Source organism: Calypte anna, chromosome 10 (genome assembly GCF_003957555.1).
Source record: "Calypte anna isolate BGI_N300 chromosome 10, bCalAnn1_v1.p, whole genome shotgun sequence".
Taxonomy (NCBI): domain Eukaryota; kingdom Metazoa; phylum Chordata; class Aves; order Apodiformes; family Trochilidae; genus Calypte; species Calypte anna.
In genome coordinates, this window is record NC_044256.1 from 2,278,719 (window position 1) to 2,300,287 (window position 21,569).

Genomic DNA, 21,569 nt, shown 5'->3' on the forward strand with positions numbered 1-21,569 from the left:
AAGGAAAGTCAAAGTCCACCGGTCAGCAGGCAGCAGCCCTCTTCAGCCAGGACACTGAAAAGGGTGAAATATGCCATGCTTTGTGCCTCACCTTTCACTGAAAGGTGCCTTCAGGGACCCCCATTCCTTAAGCCTTTTAGCTGAGTCTGTGGAGGTGAAGCAGCAGGAGCAGGGTAAGAGCTGCTCAGAGCACTGGGGTCACTTGTACAAATAAAAGCAGGAGGATGGAGGGGAAGCACCACGGGTGGTGAGGAGGGGACTGACTGGTGGCCCTGAAAGTTTAATCTGTTTTGTGTCTGAAAAGTCACAGGGACCAAAGGAGGTCCTGATGCCTGGAAAAAGGCAAACGTCACAACCCTCTTCACAAGAGGAGGTTTCTTTAAAGATATTTTAAGGCATGTGGAGGAGCAGAGTGTGATCAGTGTGGGGCTGTGTTTCCTTAGGGAAAATGAGGGCAAATATTTCTCTGAGGAGCACAGTGAGAAGATGCAAGGTGAAGGGCACAGGTCAGAATATGGGAAATTTGGAATAGATACTAGGGAATACATTTTCACTTCTCTGGAGAAGACCCTATCCATCTGCTCTGCTTGGAGCTGGGGCAGGATTGGAGGCTGCAGGGGTTTCACCCAACCTACACTATTCTCTGTGTCTCTAAAATTCTGCTGAACAAAGGGGGTGTTCACACCCAGGATCAGCCTGGAGCTGAGCTGCCAGCAGCTGTTAAAGCCTCCTTCCCAGAAAGGTATCTCTCTGCTTCCAGAGCTTTACACACCAACATCTGGACTACTTGGACTAGAACTGAACCTGTTATTTCTGCAAACAACCGTGGCAGTTTTCCCAGCAGAATGAAAAGGAAGCTTCAGATGCAAAGTTGGGATGGTTTGGACCTCAAAGAGGCCAGAAACCCATCTGTATCTGTGATGCATGATGCAAACAAGAACATCAGAAATCCTGGCACAGGAGAATAAAGAGAGCACAGAGTTGGCTGCACAAGGTCCAGCATCTGAAAGAGATTTAGGAGAGGTTGCCCAAACCCTGCTGCAGTTCAGCTGAGGTTGCACAGCTCTGGGTGCCTCTATCACCACTAGAAATTTCATTCCTAAGCTCTGTGCACTGAGATGGAAAGAGCCCTGTTTGATTTTTTGGTGTGTGCCTCTGTGGGTTCTTGGTTGGTTTGGATTTTTTTCTGGGTGTGCTTGGGGATTTTTTTGCTTTGTTTTTTATGTTTGGGATTTCTGCTGTCATTACAAGTTGGGCTCTATGGGCAGGTGGCTCATGGAGCTGTGTCCTTTAGGGAACACTTTGTTTGTTGTTCTGCAACTGAATCACAAATCCCATCCCAGGAGACTGATCAATCAAAACAACAGCAAAATGACTTTCCTGGTGGTGCTGTTGGGACTCTGTACAACACAGACATGATTAAAAGGCTCATCAGATGAAAATCTCATCAGAGATTCCTGGTAGACTTTGAAAAGCTCCCTCCTTGCCTCCTACCTGAATAACTACAAGCCCCTGAGAACTTGTGGTAGCCATTCCCAGCACAGCTGCAGCATTAATTTCTCAGCTAGAAGAATGCCAAGGAGATAGAGAAGAGCAAAGGGGGACAGAAGTGGCCTTTGAATTCCATCAAATAAATGGGTTTGTCCTCAGCATTGCTTTCTGGCTCAGTCTCCTAGAGCCCTGCTACAGCCAGAAAAATGCTGATTGGTAGTGAGGTGAGGTTTGTGTAGAAGTAGCTTTTTGATTTTAGTAGAGTAATTTATATACTTGGAAAAAGAGGCAAGCTTCACCATGCAAAGTCTTTTTTTTTTTTATTTATTTAAGCAAGAGTGTTAAATGAAGAAAGAAAAGACTGTGAGGACCATTTTCCTTTCCTGGTGTATTAATTAGTTAATTGGAGACAAGAGAAGTCAGCATCTGTGAAACTGAAGAGAAGCTGAAGACAGATTAGAAGCAAAATGCTTTGAAGGGCTGGGTGAAAGGGATTAGATCACCTGTGTTTGACAGAGAAAACCAGGCAGAATCAGAGGAGGCTGTGGGACACAATTTAATGGAGTGATGTCTTTCCACAGAGGGATTTCAGTGACTCTGATGCCTCAAGTTGGAAAAGAGTGTGTAAGGAGTTGAAGCCTTTCACAGAGAATTACATCTGTAGCCCTGTGAATACAGGTGACTGACTACAATTTGGTAAGTCTACAGCATGTGAAAATCTACTGTTCCCAACAGAGCTTGGTGAAAGCTCAGATGGTATTTTCAGAGAGATGTGATGACTGTGTTCCAGGGGATTCCTAGGTGTGTAAGTTACCTTCAGCCTACGTGCTGATATTTTTCTACAATGAAATCATTTCAGAAGCTTTCTCTTTGTTTATTGTTTTTATAATGAAACAAGAAGCTAAAGAAGTATGAGAAAGTTGAGGAAGTTGTTCCCAGCTCTTTCAGTGAAATAATCTCCAGACTTGGGTGTTTATTTTCTGACTGGGATTTACCAGTAGCACTTCCCTGGTAAAATAAGGGGAAGTTCCCTAAAAATAAGAACTCCTGAAAGCCCATGTGGACTTGCATTTTACAGGAGTAGTGAGACTGGCAGAACTGGCCATGTTGCTTCTCTAGCAGGACAATTAGCTTCAAGTGGGATGGGCCATTTTGTGTGGAACTCACAGAAGCTGACTCAGCTCCTGCAAATCCAGTCTTGCTCCATCCCAGTGTGGGAGGAGAAGAGGTCCTGGGTTTTGTCCCACTCTGCAGCTGCTGCTCAACCAAAAGACATTCTCCAGGCAGAGTATACAGTCCAATACAAACAAACCTGTTTGTGATCCTCTGCTGAAGTGACCTTTTGTTGTCAGAACCATACAAAGGAAATGCAGATGACCAAATGGTACTTTGGAGCACCCTCGGGGGGCTGTTGATGAAAGAAGGGAAATTTCACCATTTTTAATATTAGAGAACTGTCTGGAGGAGATGGTGACCACTAGAAATGTGAAAGGTAAAATGAGCTGAGTGGCATGTAGGCACAGCAGGAGGAAACTCTGATTCACATAATGAGTTACAAAGGTTTATTAATGAGACTGAAAGCTCTAGAAGGAGGTTACAGATGAGCAGAGCTTACCTCATTCATGGTGTGTGAATGTGGCTGAAGGTGCAGGAGCAGTGTTTGACATCTTCCAGATTCAGCTGCTGTGCACTGATGGAAGTTTTTAGTTCAGTATTGTCCTCTCTGTGATTTCTCTGTTCCAGACAGAAGGAGCAGAAGACCACAGCAATGCTATTTATGTCTTTGTTAATTAATTGCTTGTGTTTTTATGCAGTTTTCGTGTTTATGTGTGCTGTGTGTTGCTCCTTTCTGCACTGGTTTGTATGAAGGCAGCAGAGGTGAACCTGAGTTTTGTAATGCTGTCACTCCTCCCCACCAGTGGCTGGGTAGCACCACTGTGGAACCCTGACACCTCGCTTTGTCTTCTCATCCTTCCAGCAATGCGGAACCAGACCCAGGTCAGTGAGTTCGTCCTTTTGGGCCTCAGCCATGTCCAGAGGCTGCAGTACTTACTCTTCATCTCCTTCCTGCTGCTCTACTTGACCGTTCTTCTGGGCAATGGGGCCATTGTGGCCACGGTGATCTCTGAGCCTCAGCTCCACAAACCCATGTACTTCTTCCTGGGGAACCTTTCCTGCCTGGACATTTTCTACTCTACAGTCACTGTTCCCAAGATGCTGAGCGTCTTCCTTTTGGGGCACCAGCCCATCTCTTTTGGTGGCTGCTTGGCCCAGCTCCACTTCTTCCACTTCCTGGGCAGTACAGAGGCTGTGCTCCTGGCCACCATGGCCTATGACCGCTGGGTGGCCATTTGCAATCCTCTGCGCTACCCCCTTGTCATGAGCCCACGGGCTTGTCTGCTGCTGGCTGTGGCCAGCTGGGCCACTGGCTTTGTGTATGCCCTGATGCACTCTGTCATGACCTCTCAGCTGGCTTTCTGTCACCAGAACCACATCCATCACTTCTTCTGTGACGTCAAGCCACTCTTGAAGCTGGCTTGCAGTAGCACCACCCTCAACATGATCCTCCTCAACACTGTCACCACAGCTGGAGCACTGAGCTCCTTCACTCTCACAGTCCTCTCCTACCTCTGCATTCTCTCCTTTGTCTGCCAGAAAGTCCAGTCCCAGGAAGGAAGATGGAAGCTCTTCTCCACCTGTACCTCCCACCTCACAACTGTGGCACTGTTTTACATACCAGTGCTCTTCAGTTATACAACCCCCTCCTCTGGAAGCTCCCATGAAAGGGATATGCAGGTGTCTCTCGTCTACAGTGCTGTCACCCCAGCTCTCAACCCCTGGATCTACACTCTCAGGAACCAGGAGGTGAAATCTGCCCTGAGAAAAATGTTAGGGAGAAAACTCTTTCCTGGGGCCAAGTGACTAAAACAAGGACAAGGCTTGAAATGTGCGTATCCCACCTCTGGTGTTTGCAAGGAAAGAGCTCCAAAGGACACTGTATTGCAAGAGGCTGAATACTGACTATCTCACCTCTGGAAGTTAATTGCAAAGATCCAAGTCAGGAGAGATAGTCAAGGACTGGACGTCCCCTCCATCATTTTAAGATGTTTTGTGGTACCTCACCTGGCCCCCACCTTCCAAAACAGAAGCCTGTGTGTCTCTTGCAGGACTGGAGGCAGAGCTGACAGCTCCATGCAGGATCCTGGGTAAATAGGACAGGATTACTTGACAGCTCTGCTGAGGCAGCTGAGGGACTCTCCTGTCATTCAGGCTTCCTGCAGAGCTGCAGAGAGCTTGCGTTCTGGGTGGGCAGAGCCTGAGAATGACATTGTCACCATTTGCCTTGTGCCAGGCCTCTGGAGGGATGAGTTTCGGTTCTGTTCAGTGTAAGGGAAGCCTTAGCAATGAAGCTCCCTGGTAATGGAAACTCAGAAATGGATGTGAGCTTCACCTCTGCTGGACTGAGCCATCTGGCTCATCCTGTCTAGATTTACACAGACTTCAATGGACTGATCTGTCCAGCTACTTGATTGTCCAGATTTGATCCTCAATACCTGGTTTGCATTTACACAGGCTACTACAGACACGTTACAGTTCCTTAAGTTTCCTACCCGGCTTTTGTTTGTGGATCCAGCACAGAACAGGTCTGTGGCAGGTCCATGGCCACACTTCATGCCTGTCAAGTATGGACATTTTTGATGGCCCTGGGGACTGATGTGACTGAGACATTCAGCACCTTCAGTGTTAGCCTGGGCTGCAGTTCCATGTTGAGGGAGATACAAAGCACACCACAAGTCTGTGCAGAGTCCATGGCCAGAGCTCAGTCCTGGTGTCCAGTGTCCTTCTCCAACCCTGGGCAGTCTCTGCTGCCTGTCTCCCCAGTGTGTGGGTAATCCAGCATGAGATTTCCCAGACCACATCACCAAAGCCCACAGGCTGTGGGGCAGCTCGTGGCCGTGGGGTGCAGGGGCTGGAAGGAGAAGGCTGCTCAGAGGCCAGAGTCCATGAAGAGCCAGAGCAGCAGAGTGTGTGCAGTGCAGAAGGAGCAGTGCAGGAGCAGTGCCAGTGGTGTCCCAGCTGCGTTGGTGGTATAGTGGTGAGCATAGCTGCCTTCCAAGCAGTTGACCCGGGTTCGATTCCCGGCCAACGCAGACAAACTTTTCTTCATCCGTGCTCTAAACTCCCTTTACCTGCTCCAAAATCCCTGGCCCCACTCCCAGGAGACAAGTTCAGAGCTGCTTGATGCTCAGCAAACAGTTCTGCTGCGTCATGGAAAAGCCATGCTCAGGCACACAGCTCTGCCCTGCTCCTCCTGGTTTCCAGTCCCACTCTGCCTCAGCCTTTGGAAACATCTCCATTCCCCCTGCACATCTCTGCCTCCTCTCAGGCCTCTAATGGGGAAAAGCTTCCTCCAAGCTTCCTGGTATGAAGCCAGGCTTTAGAGCAGCACAGAGACAGGGTGATCTCACTGTAGCCCCAGGTGAGAGGCTGCAGCCTCCATTCTGACCCCTAATTCCCTACCATGAGGCACCTGCTTTTGCTGGGCAGGCCCTCTCTCTCTTCATCCTGGACTCTCCCCACTTTCTTTCTCAGGGATGACAGATAAGGGTGCTGGTGAGAAATGCTGATCCATCATCAGCTGCTTGGGGCCCTGCAGGACACCCTGCTGAGTCCAGTGCATTCTGCTGAGATGGTTCTACACTGGGGACCTAGTTGTGATCTTGGTGCAGGAGACAGAGAGAGATTCTTGGTCTGCCTCAGGGCTGGACCCACTGCTGCTGCTTGTTGCACCTGGCAAGAACAGCATTGTGCCATGGCAGGACAAAGGTGCAGATGGAGAATGCTTCAGTGGGGACCAAGACACACACTCTGCTTCATGGCACCAGGTACCCAATTTCCATGTACAATGGGAGGGTGTTTTTTCTTTATAAAGTGTCTCAAAGCAATGCTGATTTTGCTCTCCATTCCTCTCCATCTCTCCAGTGCTATCTGGCCAAATGTTTCATTCCCTTCAGATAGGATGAGAGTAGGCACAATGTCTCTATTCAGAGTACAGCTTTATTTTCTCTATAGCCCTCTTTTTTTAAAAAAAAAACAACAGACTCTGGTGCACACTGAAGCTTTGAAATCCTGTTTACCAATCACAACTGTCTCAGAGACCCTATGCCCCCAGTGTGCAGGACTGCTGACCTACCCTGTACAGGCTCCTCCATTGCAGACTTCCCAACTGGAAGCTGAGAAACTTCCAAACTTCCCAACATCCCAATGGAATGCAATATAACAATGTACCTGGTACCTAAGAAGTTAAAAGCTCACATTTCTCTTGCAGAAAAAAAAAAGGAAAGAGGGTTTGTGCTGGCACAGGATTTAAATACCCCAACCTGCCACCAGCAGCTGCTACAAACAGGGGGAGCTCTGAAGAGGGGGCAGGGGGGTGTTTACCATTGCAGCTGCCAACTTCCCTACTGAAATTCAAATAAACACAAATACACCCAGACGAAACCCTCACACCCCAGCTGGTGAGTGCTTCCCAGCCAGCCCAGACCCAGCAGCAGACGCGGCACCCAAGTCCAAGGCGGCAGAAAAGCCTTGGAGCAGCCACACCACTCCTACTCACTGAGGCAGGAGAAGGCGACGGGTCCTGAGGAGCAATGCTCTTCTCCAGCAACAAGACACAGAGCAGGAGAGGTGAGAAAGCCAACAACGCCACTTCATGCCTGTCAAGTATGGACATTTCTGGTGGGCCTGCATAGCTACAGGCCTTTAGGCAATATGTCCACATTGTAAGGTGGAGTGCAGCTGTTTTGAAGTGTCCCATTTTCAGATGCTTTGGATCTTTACAGAGACATTCAGCACCCTCAGTGTTATCCTGGGCTGGAGTTCCATGTTGAGTAAGATCAGAAGCCTGTGGTATTCCTGCAGACACCAGCTCTGCTCTGTCTGCCTTTTGCATTCCCAAGGGCAGAACAAAGGGGTACTCGGAACTTGTCAGCATAATGGCCTGGATGCAAGGAACAGAGCGTAAACTCCTGGCTCCAGGTATGATTTCTGGAGATGATACCATGACCCAGTTTGCTATGAATTTGCAATCCAAGACTCCATCCTTTCCAGCTTGACAATTTACACCATGCAATAGCATTTAGCATCTGACATTGAGGCATCTGAGACAATACTTGCTCTAAGAGCATGAATGTGATTAGGTTACCTAAATAAAGATATCTCTAGGCATCAGACAAGTGACTTGTGTGTCCCCACCTGATGCTCTAGAAAGAGACAGAAATTTGGTTCTGCTTTCTTCCTCTATTCCTATTTATTGTCGTTACACATATGACTGGGAACATTTTCATTACTGTTCTCAGTAATGGAGTAAAGTTTTTGTTTTGTAATTCCCAGTGGCGCCTTTGATTTACTCTAATTCACTGGAATTCTGGAATTAATCCTTGCAGATCCACCCTGGTCCTTCACCTTCCTGCCCAAGACCATAGCTGCTTGGATCAGTGCAGGTGTAATCACCATTTCTGCTAACAGTTGTATTGTGCAACTTCATGGGTGTTGTGATTTGGTGACTGCAAAGTACTTATCAGTGCTTCCTAAACATTACTGAACCCTAAGTGAACCTCTGCACTACACAAGACACACCACAGGTAAGCTTTGGCTCCACTTGTGAGGAGCACTGGGATGCCTGGGTTACTTTGCAGCATGGTGGTGACAATGACATCAGTTCTCCCAATGGATGTAACTATTTCTTTTGTGGTTTTAGTCCTCTGATCAGTTTTTCTTGCAGTCACACAACAGTTCATCCATTAAATCTATTTAATATACATCTTCTCCTGAGTATCCTGGTTTGAAAGGACAAGGATAAAAAAAAAAGATGTCTGTGAGAGATGCCCTGAGAGTAGTTTGGACCCCACCAGCAGCTGCCCAGCTGTGGCATTTACAATGGGGGGAAGTAGTTGTTCCTGTGGGGAGGGGAAAGTGGATCAGGTGACCCAAATGGATCAATTGCAATGTTCCTTCCCATGGTTCTCAGTATAAAATGGCTCCTCAGCTTTCTGCTGTTGTTTCTGGTTGGTGTGCTGGTTGGATGGATGGAGATCTCTTTGTCGTTGCTCTCCCTGCTGCTACTCAATGCTGTTCATTGCTGGAGAATGATAATATCCACCAAGATTGCTCTTCTTCTGCCTCTGTAAGTGTGCTTGGCTGCTCCAAGGCTTTTGTGGAATGTTACTGGGACTCTGGACTCAGGCACCACATCTGCTGCTGAGTCCAGTTTGGGACTTGGCTGGTTGGGAAGTGATTACCAGCTGGGGTCTGTTGGTTCTTTATTTACATATTTGTTTACGTCTGTAATTCACCATCATTATTGCCACTTCATTAAACATAGCCTAGCTTTTTTTCCAGCCTTGAAGTCCCTCTTCCTTGTTCTCCTTTTTATCTTCCCCTGAGATGTTAGTGGGGGAATAACAGAGCATCTGTCACCTACTTATTGGCTACAAGTGTGACACTGAGGTTTCTTGTCTCTTCTGTATGTCCTTTGGACTTCATCTTTTGTTTGCTCTGCACCTGAAATTCAGTGGTAGAAATTCAATGCTGTTTCTAGGTAGAATGGTCCCTCTCTCCATCATTGACATCTGGAATTCTGGTTTCAGTTGGCCCTCTTCCTGCTATGTGGTATTGTCTTACTGTCATGGGGGGCTTGCTTTGCTACTTTTTCACTAGAGAAGCTTTTCTTTAGTACTTTTGATGTACAGCTAATGTTTTAAGTAGCATTCAAGGCTCCAATATCCCACCCCCTTATGCTGAGCAAAAAGTCCAGCCAAATTTTTAGCTACAAGCAAACCCACTGTTTGTTTTCATCCTCAACTCTGTCATCTCAGATTACAGGGTATCACTTGGCACAGTCACCTGTCTCCTGTCATCTTCCTCCATGCTCTGAAAAGTCCCTTTTTTTGCCTGTAATGTTTTAGCCATTTCCCCCATCACTCCTCCTTAACCCCCCATGAGCTGCAGCTGCTTCTTATGAGGCTTTCCAGCTTTTAGCATGCACCATGTCCAGGAGTGCCTCGTGTCTTCTCTAGCATCTTTCCATGTCCTTGTAGCTGAGCCTCAAGCCAGGCAGGGCCCACTCACTGCTCTGCATAACAAAACAGAGCAGTGTCCATGGGCAGAGGAACCCCTTTCCAGAGGTGCTGGCCATAAAAGGCATCTAGACAGGCTTGAACTCTGAGTGAAGGCAAAGTTTGGCTCCTCTCACCCAAGTATTATGTTGTTACTAATCTGTTATTACTACAAAATGCATCCCAGTGGTATTTAGGGTCTCTTTTGCTATCCAACTCCTCTAACAAAGGAAAACCATATTGGTTACCAAAGATTCACCTATGGCCCCTCCCTTCTAGGGAGGTTAGCCCACTAGTATGCTTCTTAATCACAAAGGGGAGTGGGTTTTAGCATTAAAATGAGCTAAGGTAACGAGTTTAAGCCTTCATCCAATCAGTTACCAATAAAGGGTTTACCCAGCCTTGCTCAGTTTTCCTCTTGTTACAGGTCTACAGATTAACTATGAAATTTGGTCTGGGGAATCCAACCACGGGGCCTCTCCATTCCTGTTGTTATGGTTTCAAAATAAAGATTGGCCCCTCATGGCCACTCTCTGAATCTTTCAGCTTGACCTACGACATCACCACCCCCAGTAAATGTGAGTGACTACTCATGAAAGCTGGGAATCACTTCCTGAATCAGAGGCATTTCCCTTTGTAGGAACTATTAACTTCTGTTTCAGATTTCATCATCTAGGCACCCAAAATAAATCCTTACGTGGAGGGAAACAGGCACTTTGTGTCTGATTTCATTGTGATGCTGCAGACAAAAAGCCATCAGCTGAGTGGCCTTCAGAAGTTCCCATTTCTGTGTTGATGAAGAGTGGAGTTCTGGTGACAGATTTTGCTGCAAAAATCTCAGTTTATCTCTCCCCATGTGTCACATGAAGGGCTGAGAAATCCTTTTGAGGATGATTGAACCTGCTGTGTTTGACACTTCTCTGAGGATGAGAGAAGTTGCAGGAGTACTTATTCTTCATCATCCAGAGTGTTGAACTGAGACCAACCTTCCAGCTTGTAAGCAGCTAAAAGCTAGGTCAGAGAAGTCTTTTTCTAAGGAATATTCAATGATAATCCTGGGAACTTCATGTAATAGACCTGTGGTCTGAGCTTGCAGTTAGTTTCCTGCAGAGGCTTTGTACAGGTTACTCTTTAGGAGAATATAGGGGCCTTCTAGTTAGGCACCAACACCTCTAAAATAACATGCTGGGAGATGGAGAAAACAGGAAAACTGCTGGTTGTGGTGCATGTTGATACAGCCTTCCCCTCAAAACAAGAGAGAGAAATTTAACCCTGGAGAGAGTTAGAGAAGAACTGAAGAGAGAGAACTGAGAGTTGAAGAGAGAGAATTTAACCCACTGAATTCTCCTCCCACTTCAAGAAAGTCTCGTATTCATCCTCAGGTCAGAGGAAGAATAGGTAGGAATAGTTCCATCCCTCCTGGAAATAACATGAAAATCTCCTTTCTCAACCAGCTATACTGCAAGCTCACAGAAGTTACCTCCTTAGAGCTAGAGAGAGCAGCATGGCAATGACATAGGTGGTGGTTATCTGGTCTTTCCACCTGCTCCTCTTTGGGTTTCTTGACAAATCAGATCATTTCCCATTTTAGTTTTTTGGTACAGTTGCTGTCACTTATCCTGAAGCAAAGTATTTTCGCCTGCTCATATCCAGTTAATGTCTTATAATATATGTTTTACTTTAGAAATACACACCTATTTTTAATGGAAAAGTTGTTAGTTGGAAGTTAAAAATATACAGTCCTGGTAAACATCAACATTTTTCCTCAATATTGGTTCACGAATTTAGTTGCCAAAAATGTTTTTTTCTGAAATCACCTGAAAACTGTTATTCTTCAAGCTTCTGTAATGTTTTATTTGCTGAAAGGAAAAAAAAATCCTTTTGTTCATGACACTTATTTTTGGCTTTAATATATTAACGAGCTCACTATCCACTGAATTTCCTTCTGCATTTTTTCCATCTATACAATGTTTATTTGCCTGCATCTGATATATTTTTTTTTCATTCGCTTCATATTTGCCCTACTTGATGTTTGTCTAATTCTTGGGCAAGTTACCAGCAGTAATCCCCTCCTTTCATCTTCTCTCACCTTATGGAGCTATCCCCATACTGTATTGGTTTGTGTGTCTTCTGACCATGTTCCTGTCTCTAGCAATGTGGCCAGGGGAGGTTGTGTTGCTGTAGGTTACAGTCAGGAGAAAGAGTTTCAAAATCCATCTTCAAAATGTTATTTGCTTTCTGAATAATTTCTAGATGTGTCAGGATTTTTGGTGCAGGTGTTTTTCATCCCAACTTAGCGTGCAGGTAATTTTCCAAGAACAACTGGAGGGAGAACTTGAGCTGTCACTGGCTTTGTGGGGCAGTGTTGTTTCTGAATACGTTGAGAGGGGTGATTTTATCAAAGGCAGGGATGATTTTATCATTTGCCCTTTGTGACACACAGACCACAAGATGCTTGACCACAAGCATGATGTTGTCCAGGTTTCCTTGACAGCATCGGGCCCTTTTGGCAAAGAGTGTTTATTAAGTTCATTTGTAGTGTATTGACTTAGCATTGTTAGGCTTGAATAAGAAACAAGAATTCCCCTGTTTCTTATTAAAACTTGAAGCCTGGCAAAACTTCTCAAAGTCTTGTCTCTCCTATTAGCCACCTGGTGACTCTGCAGAGAATTAGCAGAAAAAGTTAGTTACAGTTTGCACAGCCCATGTGAGAAAATTAGGCAGTGTGAAGGGAGGTCACCAGGGTAAAGTTTCCTGCAGCTTTAATGGGGCCTGCTGAGGCCTTTAGAGATGAAGTTCTTGGAAGAAGTCTAAGTGGCCCTCCTGGGGTCTGATCAGAGCAGGAGATGAGAGCATGGTCAGAGGAAAATCCAGCAGGGAGTGAGTGCTTTTGCCAAGCAACCCCTTGGATGTGTCCTGTCAGAGAAAGGGCCAGGTGCTGACCCACAGCAGAACCTTTCCAGGCCTCAGGCTTCCTCCTGCTCAGTGTGGGAGATGCAGAGGAGACACCCGGGCTCCTGGGAGGCTGCAGCAGCCACACAGTCAGGGTGCCTGAGCAAAGCCACGTCAGCCTGGCCCACATGTGCCTCATGGCTTCCCCAGCCTTGGGGCTCACTCCTCTCCATTTTGCTCCTCAGTCCTGGAACACAGCCCCCACTACCCTCCTTTTCCTGGGACCCCTCTGTCCAGGCCTGCAGACCCCCATCAGTTCTGCCTTGTAGTGATGGCACCCAGCTTCTCCACACAGCAGAGTCCCTGCTGCCCCAGAGCAGATCCCCAGCCTGCCAGACACCAGTATTTCAGGGCTGCCTTGTAGCCTGGTCCTGCAAGCCCTGGGCTTCCACTCTCTGCAGCCCCTTCCCCTGGCTACCCAGCTATGGATGAGTGCTGTTCAGCCATGCATCTTCTCTGGGGTGGTGACAGCTTGGGGGTTCCAGTTGTCTCAGCTCTGCCATCCATCTGGCTCTGTTCAGTGGATGCCCAGAGTCCCACCCTCAGTGTCACAGCCTCTTCCCCATCCCAAACCTTGAGAAATTCCCTGAAACTCTGCCTCTTCCTGAGTCTCCCCCAGCTCTGCAACACTCATCCAGCTCATCCATTGCCCCTCATTGAATGGCCCCCACTCTTCTCAAGATGCATCCACAGAATTGTCAGAGTTGGAAGGAACCTTTGGAGATCATCTAATTCAGCTCTCCCGCTAAAGCAGGATCACCTAGAGCGTGTTACACATGACTGCATCCAGGTGGGCTTGGAATATATCCAGAGAAAGGGACATACAGTGGGATGTGCAGTGGAAATTATTCTGTCAAAAGTCATTTTGGAGGTTTTGTGTGTCTGAGATGAACGTATGAGTTGGGGTCCCCAACACAAGGAGGAAAGTTGTTGGAGTGAGTCCAGAGGAGGCTACAGAGATGATCGGAGGGTTGGAGAACCTCTGCTATGGAGACAGTCTGAGAGAGTTGGGGTTGTGCAGGCAGGAGAAGAGAAGGCTCCAGGGAGACCTTGGAACCCCTTCCAGCACCTGAAGGGGCTGCAGGAAAGCTGGGGACGAGCTCTTTTCAAGGCCCTGGAGTGATAGGCTGAGGGGGAATGGTTTTAAGCTGAAAGAGGAGATATTTAGATAAGATGTTGGGAAGAAATTATTTCCTATGAGGGCGTTGATACATTGGCCCCGGTTGCCCAGAGAAGTTGTGGCTGCCCCATCCCTGGGAGTGTTGAAGAGCAGACTGGATGGGGCTTGGACCACTCTGGTCTAGTGGGAGGTGTCCCTGTCCATGGCTGGGGGATTGGAACTGATGTTCTTTAACATCACAAACCACTGTTTGCCTCAACACAAACCATTTTATGATTCTATGACTCCTCTCTACTGAAGAGATCTGTTTTAATGGTAAAATGGACACGTTCTCATGGCATGGGTGTTAAAAAGCTGTCCTCTGTCACTGTCTGAAAGAGAAATGTCTGTCTGCAGTGTGTTTGGGCCTGATTTCAGACACCTTAGGTATGCACACCTCAGATCACAACCTCTGAGGCAGAAGCAAGTAAAATCTGGTCTATTAAGAAAAAAAAAGATGGCTTGAAATGCAAAAACAGAAATGAAGAAGCAGTATTTCAAGTTAGGCTAAACTATTATCTCATCTTTTGAAGATGTTTTAGAAGCCTCATAGTGGATCAACCCCTCAGACTGGACACTGGCCAAACTGCAGCCCCTGAAGCACCTGCATCCAGAACTCAGATGTAAATAGCCAGTGCAGCTAGAAAGAATGGTGATCTAAAGGGGCAATAATTCTATTTAAATTAATATTTCTCATGCTAGTGTTACCATGCCTAAGGAGTTTACAGGTCAGCTTTCTAAGTTTCTATGAATCTTTTTGTAGCCCTTTGAAAGAAATAATCACCTCCAGAGAGTGATTTGCCCATCCTGACTGAGTCATAGATGGGAATGAGATAAAAATCACACATGGAATAGGTATTTGTGGCTTTCCACTGCCTTCAGAGGAATCCCACATTCCCAGCATCATCACTGCTTTTCTTCCTCAGAGTTCTACTTAGCAGAAGAGGTGGCCACCCCTGGTACCTGTAGTGCTCAGCTTCTTCCATGATCCCAAAACAACTGGTGAAGGGACAGTGGCACTGCTGGTGGGGTTAGGATGAGAAGCTACCTGTCTGCCCACAAGGCAGCCAAAACACCTGGCACAGACTGCATTTCAAATCTTTAGCTGTCAGATTTTGGGGAGGTTTGACTCGTAGTGAGAAAATGTTCATGTCACTTTACTTTAGAAGTGTAAGTGATGCCTGAAATTCTGATTGATATGATCAATCTTCCAGTGAGATCAGTGCTCACTGCTTGGCAAAGTCCTTTTCCTTCCACAAGCTTCAAAGGTAGCTGGAGCTACTGCCATGAAAACAGATGCATTTTGGGTTGTTCTCTGTAAAATCACTATAATGGGAGGGATTTCTGCTCTCTGTGTCCCAGGGGCAGCATTCCTAGCATCCACAGTGCTAAGGGTGGCTCCTCAGGAAGCAATACCCCAGCTCAGGGCCAGCATCCTTGCTCTCACCTGCACTGCCCCAAGATCCCTTCTGGCACAAGCAGGCAGAGCTCAAGCATCCCATGACCCTGGAGAAGCACTGAGAGGTCCAGGACATCTTGACAAGGGGGTTAGAAGTGACCTATATAGCAGAAGGGACCTCCATGCTTTCAGAGCAGCAGCAGGCACAACCCAGGGAAGCATCCCCAGAGCACCTAAGGTCATTGGGTCTCTAAATTAGGGCCCCACCAGATCATGGTTGGCCAGGGGCCTCTTCTGTGCCCCACATAGCCATATGTCAGTAGATGGGACCAGTCTGTGCCCCGTGTGTCTGTAGCTGTAAGACACAGTTTTTATTGTGGCTTTGGATTTCTGTGTGACTCGGGTAATATGGGAACAAGGAAAATATGCTTGGAGTGTATTTAAGATTATTTTGGGGTGTGCTTCCAGTTTGGTTTTACTAGGCTTTTTTTTAGAGAAGTCCAAAGAAACGTAATTTTTCTCCCCAAAGCAACTACCCAGCTCCACCTCTGGCTGGGCTGATTGCTACATCAGTGATCACATATTTGCTGTTCAAGTCCCCTCCAATGCTTTGTGTTTTTATCAGTATGCTTCCCCCTTTCCCCAAAAAAGCCTCCTCAAGCATAGCTCTTGATGTGTCATTTATAGAAATCCATAAATGCATGGACATTTTTCCACAGGGCTCCTCTGATGTCTTTGTTTCTTAAGGTGTAGATAAGTGGATTCATCATGGGTGTCACTACAGTGTAGAAGACAGAGAGCAGCTTGTTAAAAGCTGTGAGGCTGTAGGTTCTGGGCAACATATAGACAAGGATGATGGTTGTATAGAAAATAGTGACAACAATGAGGTGAGAGGAGCATGTGGAAAATGCTTTTTGCCTTCCTGTAGCTGAAGAGATTCTCAGGATGCTGCTGATGATTAAAATATAGGAGGCTACAATGAAAAGAAAGGGCAGCACTGTACATACAGCAGCCATCACAGAGGTTACAGCTTCCACCAGAAATGTGTCACTGCAGGAGCATTTTATCACAGGGTTGAAATCACAGAAGAAATGGTCGATCTCACTGCGATCGCAGTACACCATTTGTGACATCAACAGTGTAATTACAAAGCTGATCATGAACCCACTTCCCCAGGCTCCTGCAGCCAGTGCTGTGCAAAGCTGCTGATTCATTAGGCTGGTGTAATGTAAAGGTTTGCATACTGCCAAGTACCGATCATAGGACATCACTGCCAGGAGACAGCACTCTACTGAAGCTAGGAAAGCAAATACAAAAAACTGTGTCATGCAGCTGCTGTAGGAAATCCTTCTGTCACCCGTCAGGAAGGCAGCCAGGAGCTTGGGCAGGATGGTGGAACTGTAGCACAGCTCCAAGCAAGACAAGTTGCTGAGGAAGAAGTACATTGGGGTGTGGAGATGCTGATTAGCCCCCACCAACACGAGGATGAGGATGTTCCCCATCATTGTCACCATGTAGATCATGAGAAAGAGCAGGAAGAGAGGAATCTGGAGGTTGGGTAAATCACCAAATCCCAGGAGGATGAACTCGGAAATGTTGGTTTGGTTTTGCTTTTCTGTAGCAGACATCATGCTGAATCTAGGGGAAAGCAAACACTGAAATGTAATGTAAAAGCCAGAAACTTGCTTTCCAGACATGTCTGTAAAGATTAATCCATGGATCCAATCTCTATGTCTTGACATCTTGTTTAAAACTCCAGCTCCTAAGGCATTTCAGCAATGTTTTCTAGTTAAAAGCAAATTATCTGTTTCAGTCACTGCTGGTATGCCTCAGGGGCAAGACAATTTTCTTCTTTTCCAAGAAGTACAAATAGTTACCTGCCATTTTTTGGCTTGTTGCTTTGCTTGTTTTCCTGTCTTGTAGAGTGTCACAGTTTTAACACCGGGGCTGCAATTAAACAAATGGGAGATACTCTCTATTAACCCCTTTCCCTTCTCATAAAGGAAGGAGAATAAGGGAAACTTACAGGGTGGAAACTAAACTACCCAGCTTTAATGAAACAGTAGTGATGAAAAGGAAAATCATGAAATATGCAAAAATTATGCAATTATATACAAAGCCACTATTGTGCTTCCCCCTGGTAATGCTCACATCATCCCCCAGGCTGCAGGGCAGGCCCTGGGAAAGTCCCAGACTGGGCTGACACTGGAACATTGTGCCCAGAGAAGTTGTGGCTGCCCTGTCCCTGGAAGTGTTCAATGCATGGACTGCTAGCAAACTGGGTTAGTAAGATTTGTTCCTGCACGTGGCAGGGGTTTGGACCAGGTGATCCTTAGGGACCCTTCTAACCCAAACCATTCTGTGATTCTTTGACTCTTGGAGCTGGCAGGTGGGACCTGGGTACAGAAACACACAGGTTCAGGAATGCATGGATTAGGATCAGATGGAGTCTTTTCAGGACTCCAGCCATGGACACTCTCTTGATCCCTCAATTTTTTACCAGGTATGATGCATATGGCATGGAATATTTAATTTAGTCAATTTTGGTCACCTGTCTGGCCCAGTCCTTCCCAAAGGATGGTCATAGGGGTAACCACTTGACTTGCTTTGTTTCCAGAGCATAAGAAGTACCTAGCAGTAGCCTTGGTCCTGCAAACCATTCTCTAGCAGTAGCTGTAAGCATGAGGTGTTGTCAGTCCCAGAAGAAGACACTGACTGAAAAGCATGCTGTTCATTGCAGCACAGGCAGCTACTTAAAAGGGACTTCACTGAAAAGTGAAATTACTAGGAAGAGAATTAGTTCTGTCCAACCAGGACACAGAGGCATACCCTAGTTTTTAATTTTTACGTCCTGGTATATGTCTATATACTTATGCTCCTTTCCAGATCACCAGCTATGCCAAGATGGGGAAAGGTGTTAAAAATTACCTACAGCTGAACTATGGCATGAGCTGGTGAGCAGTTGTTTCCACTGACAGAAAATCAGCAAGTCAGGAATTAACTTCATCATTTATTTCCCAGTCTGCTCACTGTCCTCTCTTTGGGCTTACCTCCCTGGCAGCCAGTGACAGACTGGGGGCTCCTGGACACCTGCCCACATCACGGTGTAGGAAGCAGTGCAGGTGCTGCAGGCTGTCTTCTGTTTCCCATCATCTTTATATGAAAGCCACAAGCTTGATCTTCCCAAGTGCCTGCTTTGCCTTTAATAAATCTCCTTACGGGCTGGAGCCAAGATGAACTCAGAAGTCCCTGGTGACTGATTATATGCTCTTGAGGATGAACACAAAATCTCCTGTGATAGTTTCACTAATGGAAATTTTAAACAATATATTGACTGGGTAGAACCAACAGCATTCTTGATTAAAGCCTATAATACGTTAATACTTCACTGAAATTTACTAATAATTTTCGCTTTCTTCATCTCCCACACCTTTGTGTTCCATTTTCAAAGGCATCTAAACACCTAGTGAGCATAACCATGAGCTGAGGTATCTGTTACACCTGGTGTGAGGGCATCACAGCCTGCTTGAAGGGTGTCTTTACAATGTTCCTTCACCACAGGGAAGGCGTGAGGATGTGCACTGTAGAGAACAGGCTCTGTTGAGCCAGCCACAATTGGTGCTTTCCACAGCTTGATGTGTGATCTGAAGCAGATGAGGAGGAAAAGTGATGTGTCAGCACAACTGAAGTTCAGGAGGACCTGAAGCAAAGCTCCAGAAAGAAGAGAAACATGGGAAGAGGTGGCCTGTGAGGGTCCTGAGGGACCAACACCCCAGAAGGAAAGACAGAGCAGGCCAAGTCAGTGGTGCTCACAGACTATTGGCATGGATGCCCTGACAGATACCAAACCCTCAAGTGCTTTCTTCTCAGTCTACACTGGAGGAGAAGTCCAGCATGGTCTAGGCCAGAGCACAGATCTCTCAAGTGCCTTTGTCACTTGGCTTCGGTGTCAAATGCATGGCAAGCACCTAGGAGGAGATAAAAATGAGGTAGAAACAGAAATAAGTTTGTCATATGCTTTCCTATAGTTTGGTCTTCAATGATTTTGTCTGACAACAAACAGGGTGCCCAGAGAAGTTGTGGCTGTCTTCTCCCCAGAAGTGGTCAAGGTGAGGTTGAAGCAACTTGGTCTAGTGGGAGGTGTCCCTGCCCATAGCAGGGGATTGGAGCTGGCTGATCTTTAAGGTCACTTCCAACCCAAACCATTCTTCAATTCTATGCTTTTAAACAGAAATAATTTCAATTAGTAAGTTGTTCACATGCATCCTTTTAGCAATGGCTATATTTTCAACACCCAGTGCTAGTGACCTAGGATTGAGAAAAGGCAGTACCTAACATGAGCATCCAGGGTGATGGGATCAGGGCACTTGTGGGACTAACCTGTAGTTATTAGTGTTACCTTCCTAATCTAAGTGAAAAACCCACGTTTGTTGTTCTTGCTGAGGGTCAGTGGACCCTTCTTGCCCAGTGAATAACTGTTAACACACTTTTTTTAAATCCAAGATAATCAACCTTGCAAATGATGAACTGAGTCTGTAGAGTACATAACATCCAAACTCACACATCTGAGCTTATAAGTCTCCAATACAGGTGTCTTCTGAGCAGTTCAGTTGAACTACCTAAATATAGACATCTAGGACTATTTCAGGTGCTCAAAAATATCAGAGCCCCAGCTATTTTCCACAGGTCCTCTGCTATAACATTGTTATGAGGGTTATCTGTGGGGCCCTAGAGTATGTGAAATGGTATTTGGCTCCTTTATTGGGCCCAGTTCTGTTCAATATCTTCCTTGATGATTTAGATGAGGGGATTGAGTCCATCATCAGCAAATTTGCAGATGACACCAAGCTGGGGGGAGTGTGGATCAGCTGGAAGGCAGGAGGGCTCTGCAGAGGCACCTGGACAGACTGGAGAGTTGGGCTGATCCCAATGGGATGAGGTTCAACACAACAACCCCATGGGGAGCTCCAGGCTGGGCACAGAGTGGCAGAAAGGGACCTGGGAGTCTGGATTGCCAGGAAGCTGAACAGGAGCCAGCAGTGTGCCCAGGTGGCCAAGAAGGCCAATGGCATCCTGGCCTGGCTCAGGAACAGCGTGGCCAGCAGGTCCAGGGAAGGGATTCTGCCCCTGTGCTCAGCCCTGGTGAGGCCACAGCTTGAGTCCTGTGTCCAGTTCTGGGCCCCTCAGCTCAGGAAGGAGATTGAGGTGCTGGAGCAGGTCCAGAGGAGGACAACCAGGTTGGTGAAGGGACTCGAGCACAGACCCTATGAGGAGAGGCTGAGAGAGCTGGGGGTGTTCAGGCTGGAGAAGAGGAGGCTCAGGGGAGACCTCATCGCTCTCTACAACTCCCTGAAAGGAGGTTGGAGCCGGGGGGGGTTGGGCTCTTTTGCCAAACGACTCTCAACAAGACAAGAGGGCAGGGTCTCAAGTTGTGCCAGGGGAGGTTTAGGTTAGATATTAGAAAGAATTTCTTTACTGAGAGGGTGATCAGGCATTGGAATGGGCTGCCCACTGAACTGGTGGATTCTCCGTCCCTGGAGATATTTAGAAAGAGCCTGGATGTGGCACTCAGTGCCATGGGCTGGGAACCACAGGGGGAGTGGATCAAGGGTTGGACTCGATGATCTCTGAGGTCCCTTCCAACCCAGCCAATTCTATGATTCTATGATTCTATTTGGCCCCTGAATTCCACTGCAGGGAGGTGAGCTGAATAGTTCTCCAGACCACATTGGCCAGTTTAGACATTTCAATCATGTGTACAGGCCTACAGGGGAGAAACTGCAATGTCAAGTGTTTGATTCTGGAGCTGGGTGCAGGATTCAGCTTCTGGAAAGTAGGTAACTCAGTCTGAGATTTCTGCAGATTGATGGAAGTTGTGGCACAATGCTTGCTATAGACCTGCTTCCTTTTTGAGCAAAATGGAGGCATCCACAGTACCCAGATGTTGGTACTTACCTGACTTATGCAAAAATCTCCTCCTGGTGCCCTACCTTATTTTCCCCAGAAGCAGATTTTGCTTTGTGTGGACAGAACATCACTGCAAGTAGGGACAGTCCTTGCCTGAGTCTCAGCACTCATGAACCTTGCATCAGGTTCCATCCCCTGGAATGGATACCTGGGTACTCTGTATACTCTCTTAGTGGAGAGAGATAAAAGCTTTGGGAGTTTCCATAGCCTCTTCAGGTGACAATTTTGGTATTGGAAGGCTCACACAGCCCAGTAGCTGTTTGTAAATAATTACCTGAGGCTAGGTCCAAATTAATATTTTGTGAGTTTATTATATGAAGGCATTCTGGCACCAAGAACAGAGATTTGTCTTGTCATGTGCCTTGTCTTCCAAAATGAAGCCTGTAGATGACACATGGCCATGATGACACATGACCATGGCCATGAAGTAGCTGAGATTGTCTGGGTGCACTCAGGAGCAACTGACAGAACAAATACTTTGAGG

At 46.7% G+C, this 21,569-nt stretch overlaps 2 protein-coding genes and 1 non-coding gene across 3 annotated transcripts; 2 read left to right on the plus strand and 1 right to left on the minus strand.

Annotated features, from left to right (window-relative positions):
* Nucleotides 1-3,471: 3,471 nt before the first annotated feature.
* LOC115598827 (olfactory receptor 12D3-like) lies at nt 3,472-4,413 on the plus strand. Its single transcript, XM_030457012.1, has one exon. The coding sequence runs from the start codon at nt 3,472-3,474 to the stop codon at nt 4,411-4,413; it is 942 nt and encodes a 313-aa protein (XP_030312872.1).
* Nucleotides 4,414-5,570: 1,157 nt separating this feature from the next.
* TRNAG-UCC lies at nt 5,571-5,642 on the plus strand. The gene has a single exon. It is a non-coding gene; the product is annotated as a tRNA-Gly (tRNA).
* Nucleotides 5,643-15,795: 10,153 nt separating this feature from the next.
* On the minus strand, nt 15,796-16,749 carry LOC103532303 (olfactory receptor 5B21). Its single transcript, XM_008498037.1, has one exon. It carries the CDS (start codon nt 16,747-16,749, stop codon nt 15,796-15,798), a length of 954 nt encoding a protein of 317 aa, XP_008496259.1.
* Between the last annotated feature and the right edge of the window lie 4,820 nt (nt 16,750-21,569).

Excerpts from the sequence above, each read along its gene's own strand:
- LOC115598827 (XM_030457012.1), top strand. The coding sequence starts at position 3,472 with ATGCGGAACCAGACCCAGGTCAGTGAGTTCGTCCTTTTGGGCCTCAGC.
- LOC103532303 (XM_008498037.1), bottom strand. The coding sequence starts at position 16,749 with ATGATGTCTGCTACAGAAAAGCAAAACCAAACCAACATTTCCGAGTTC.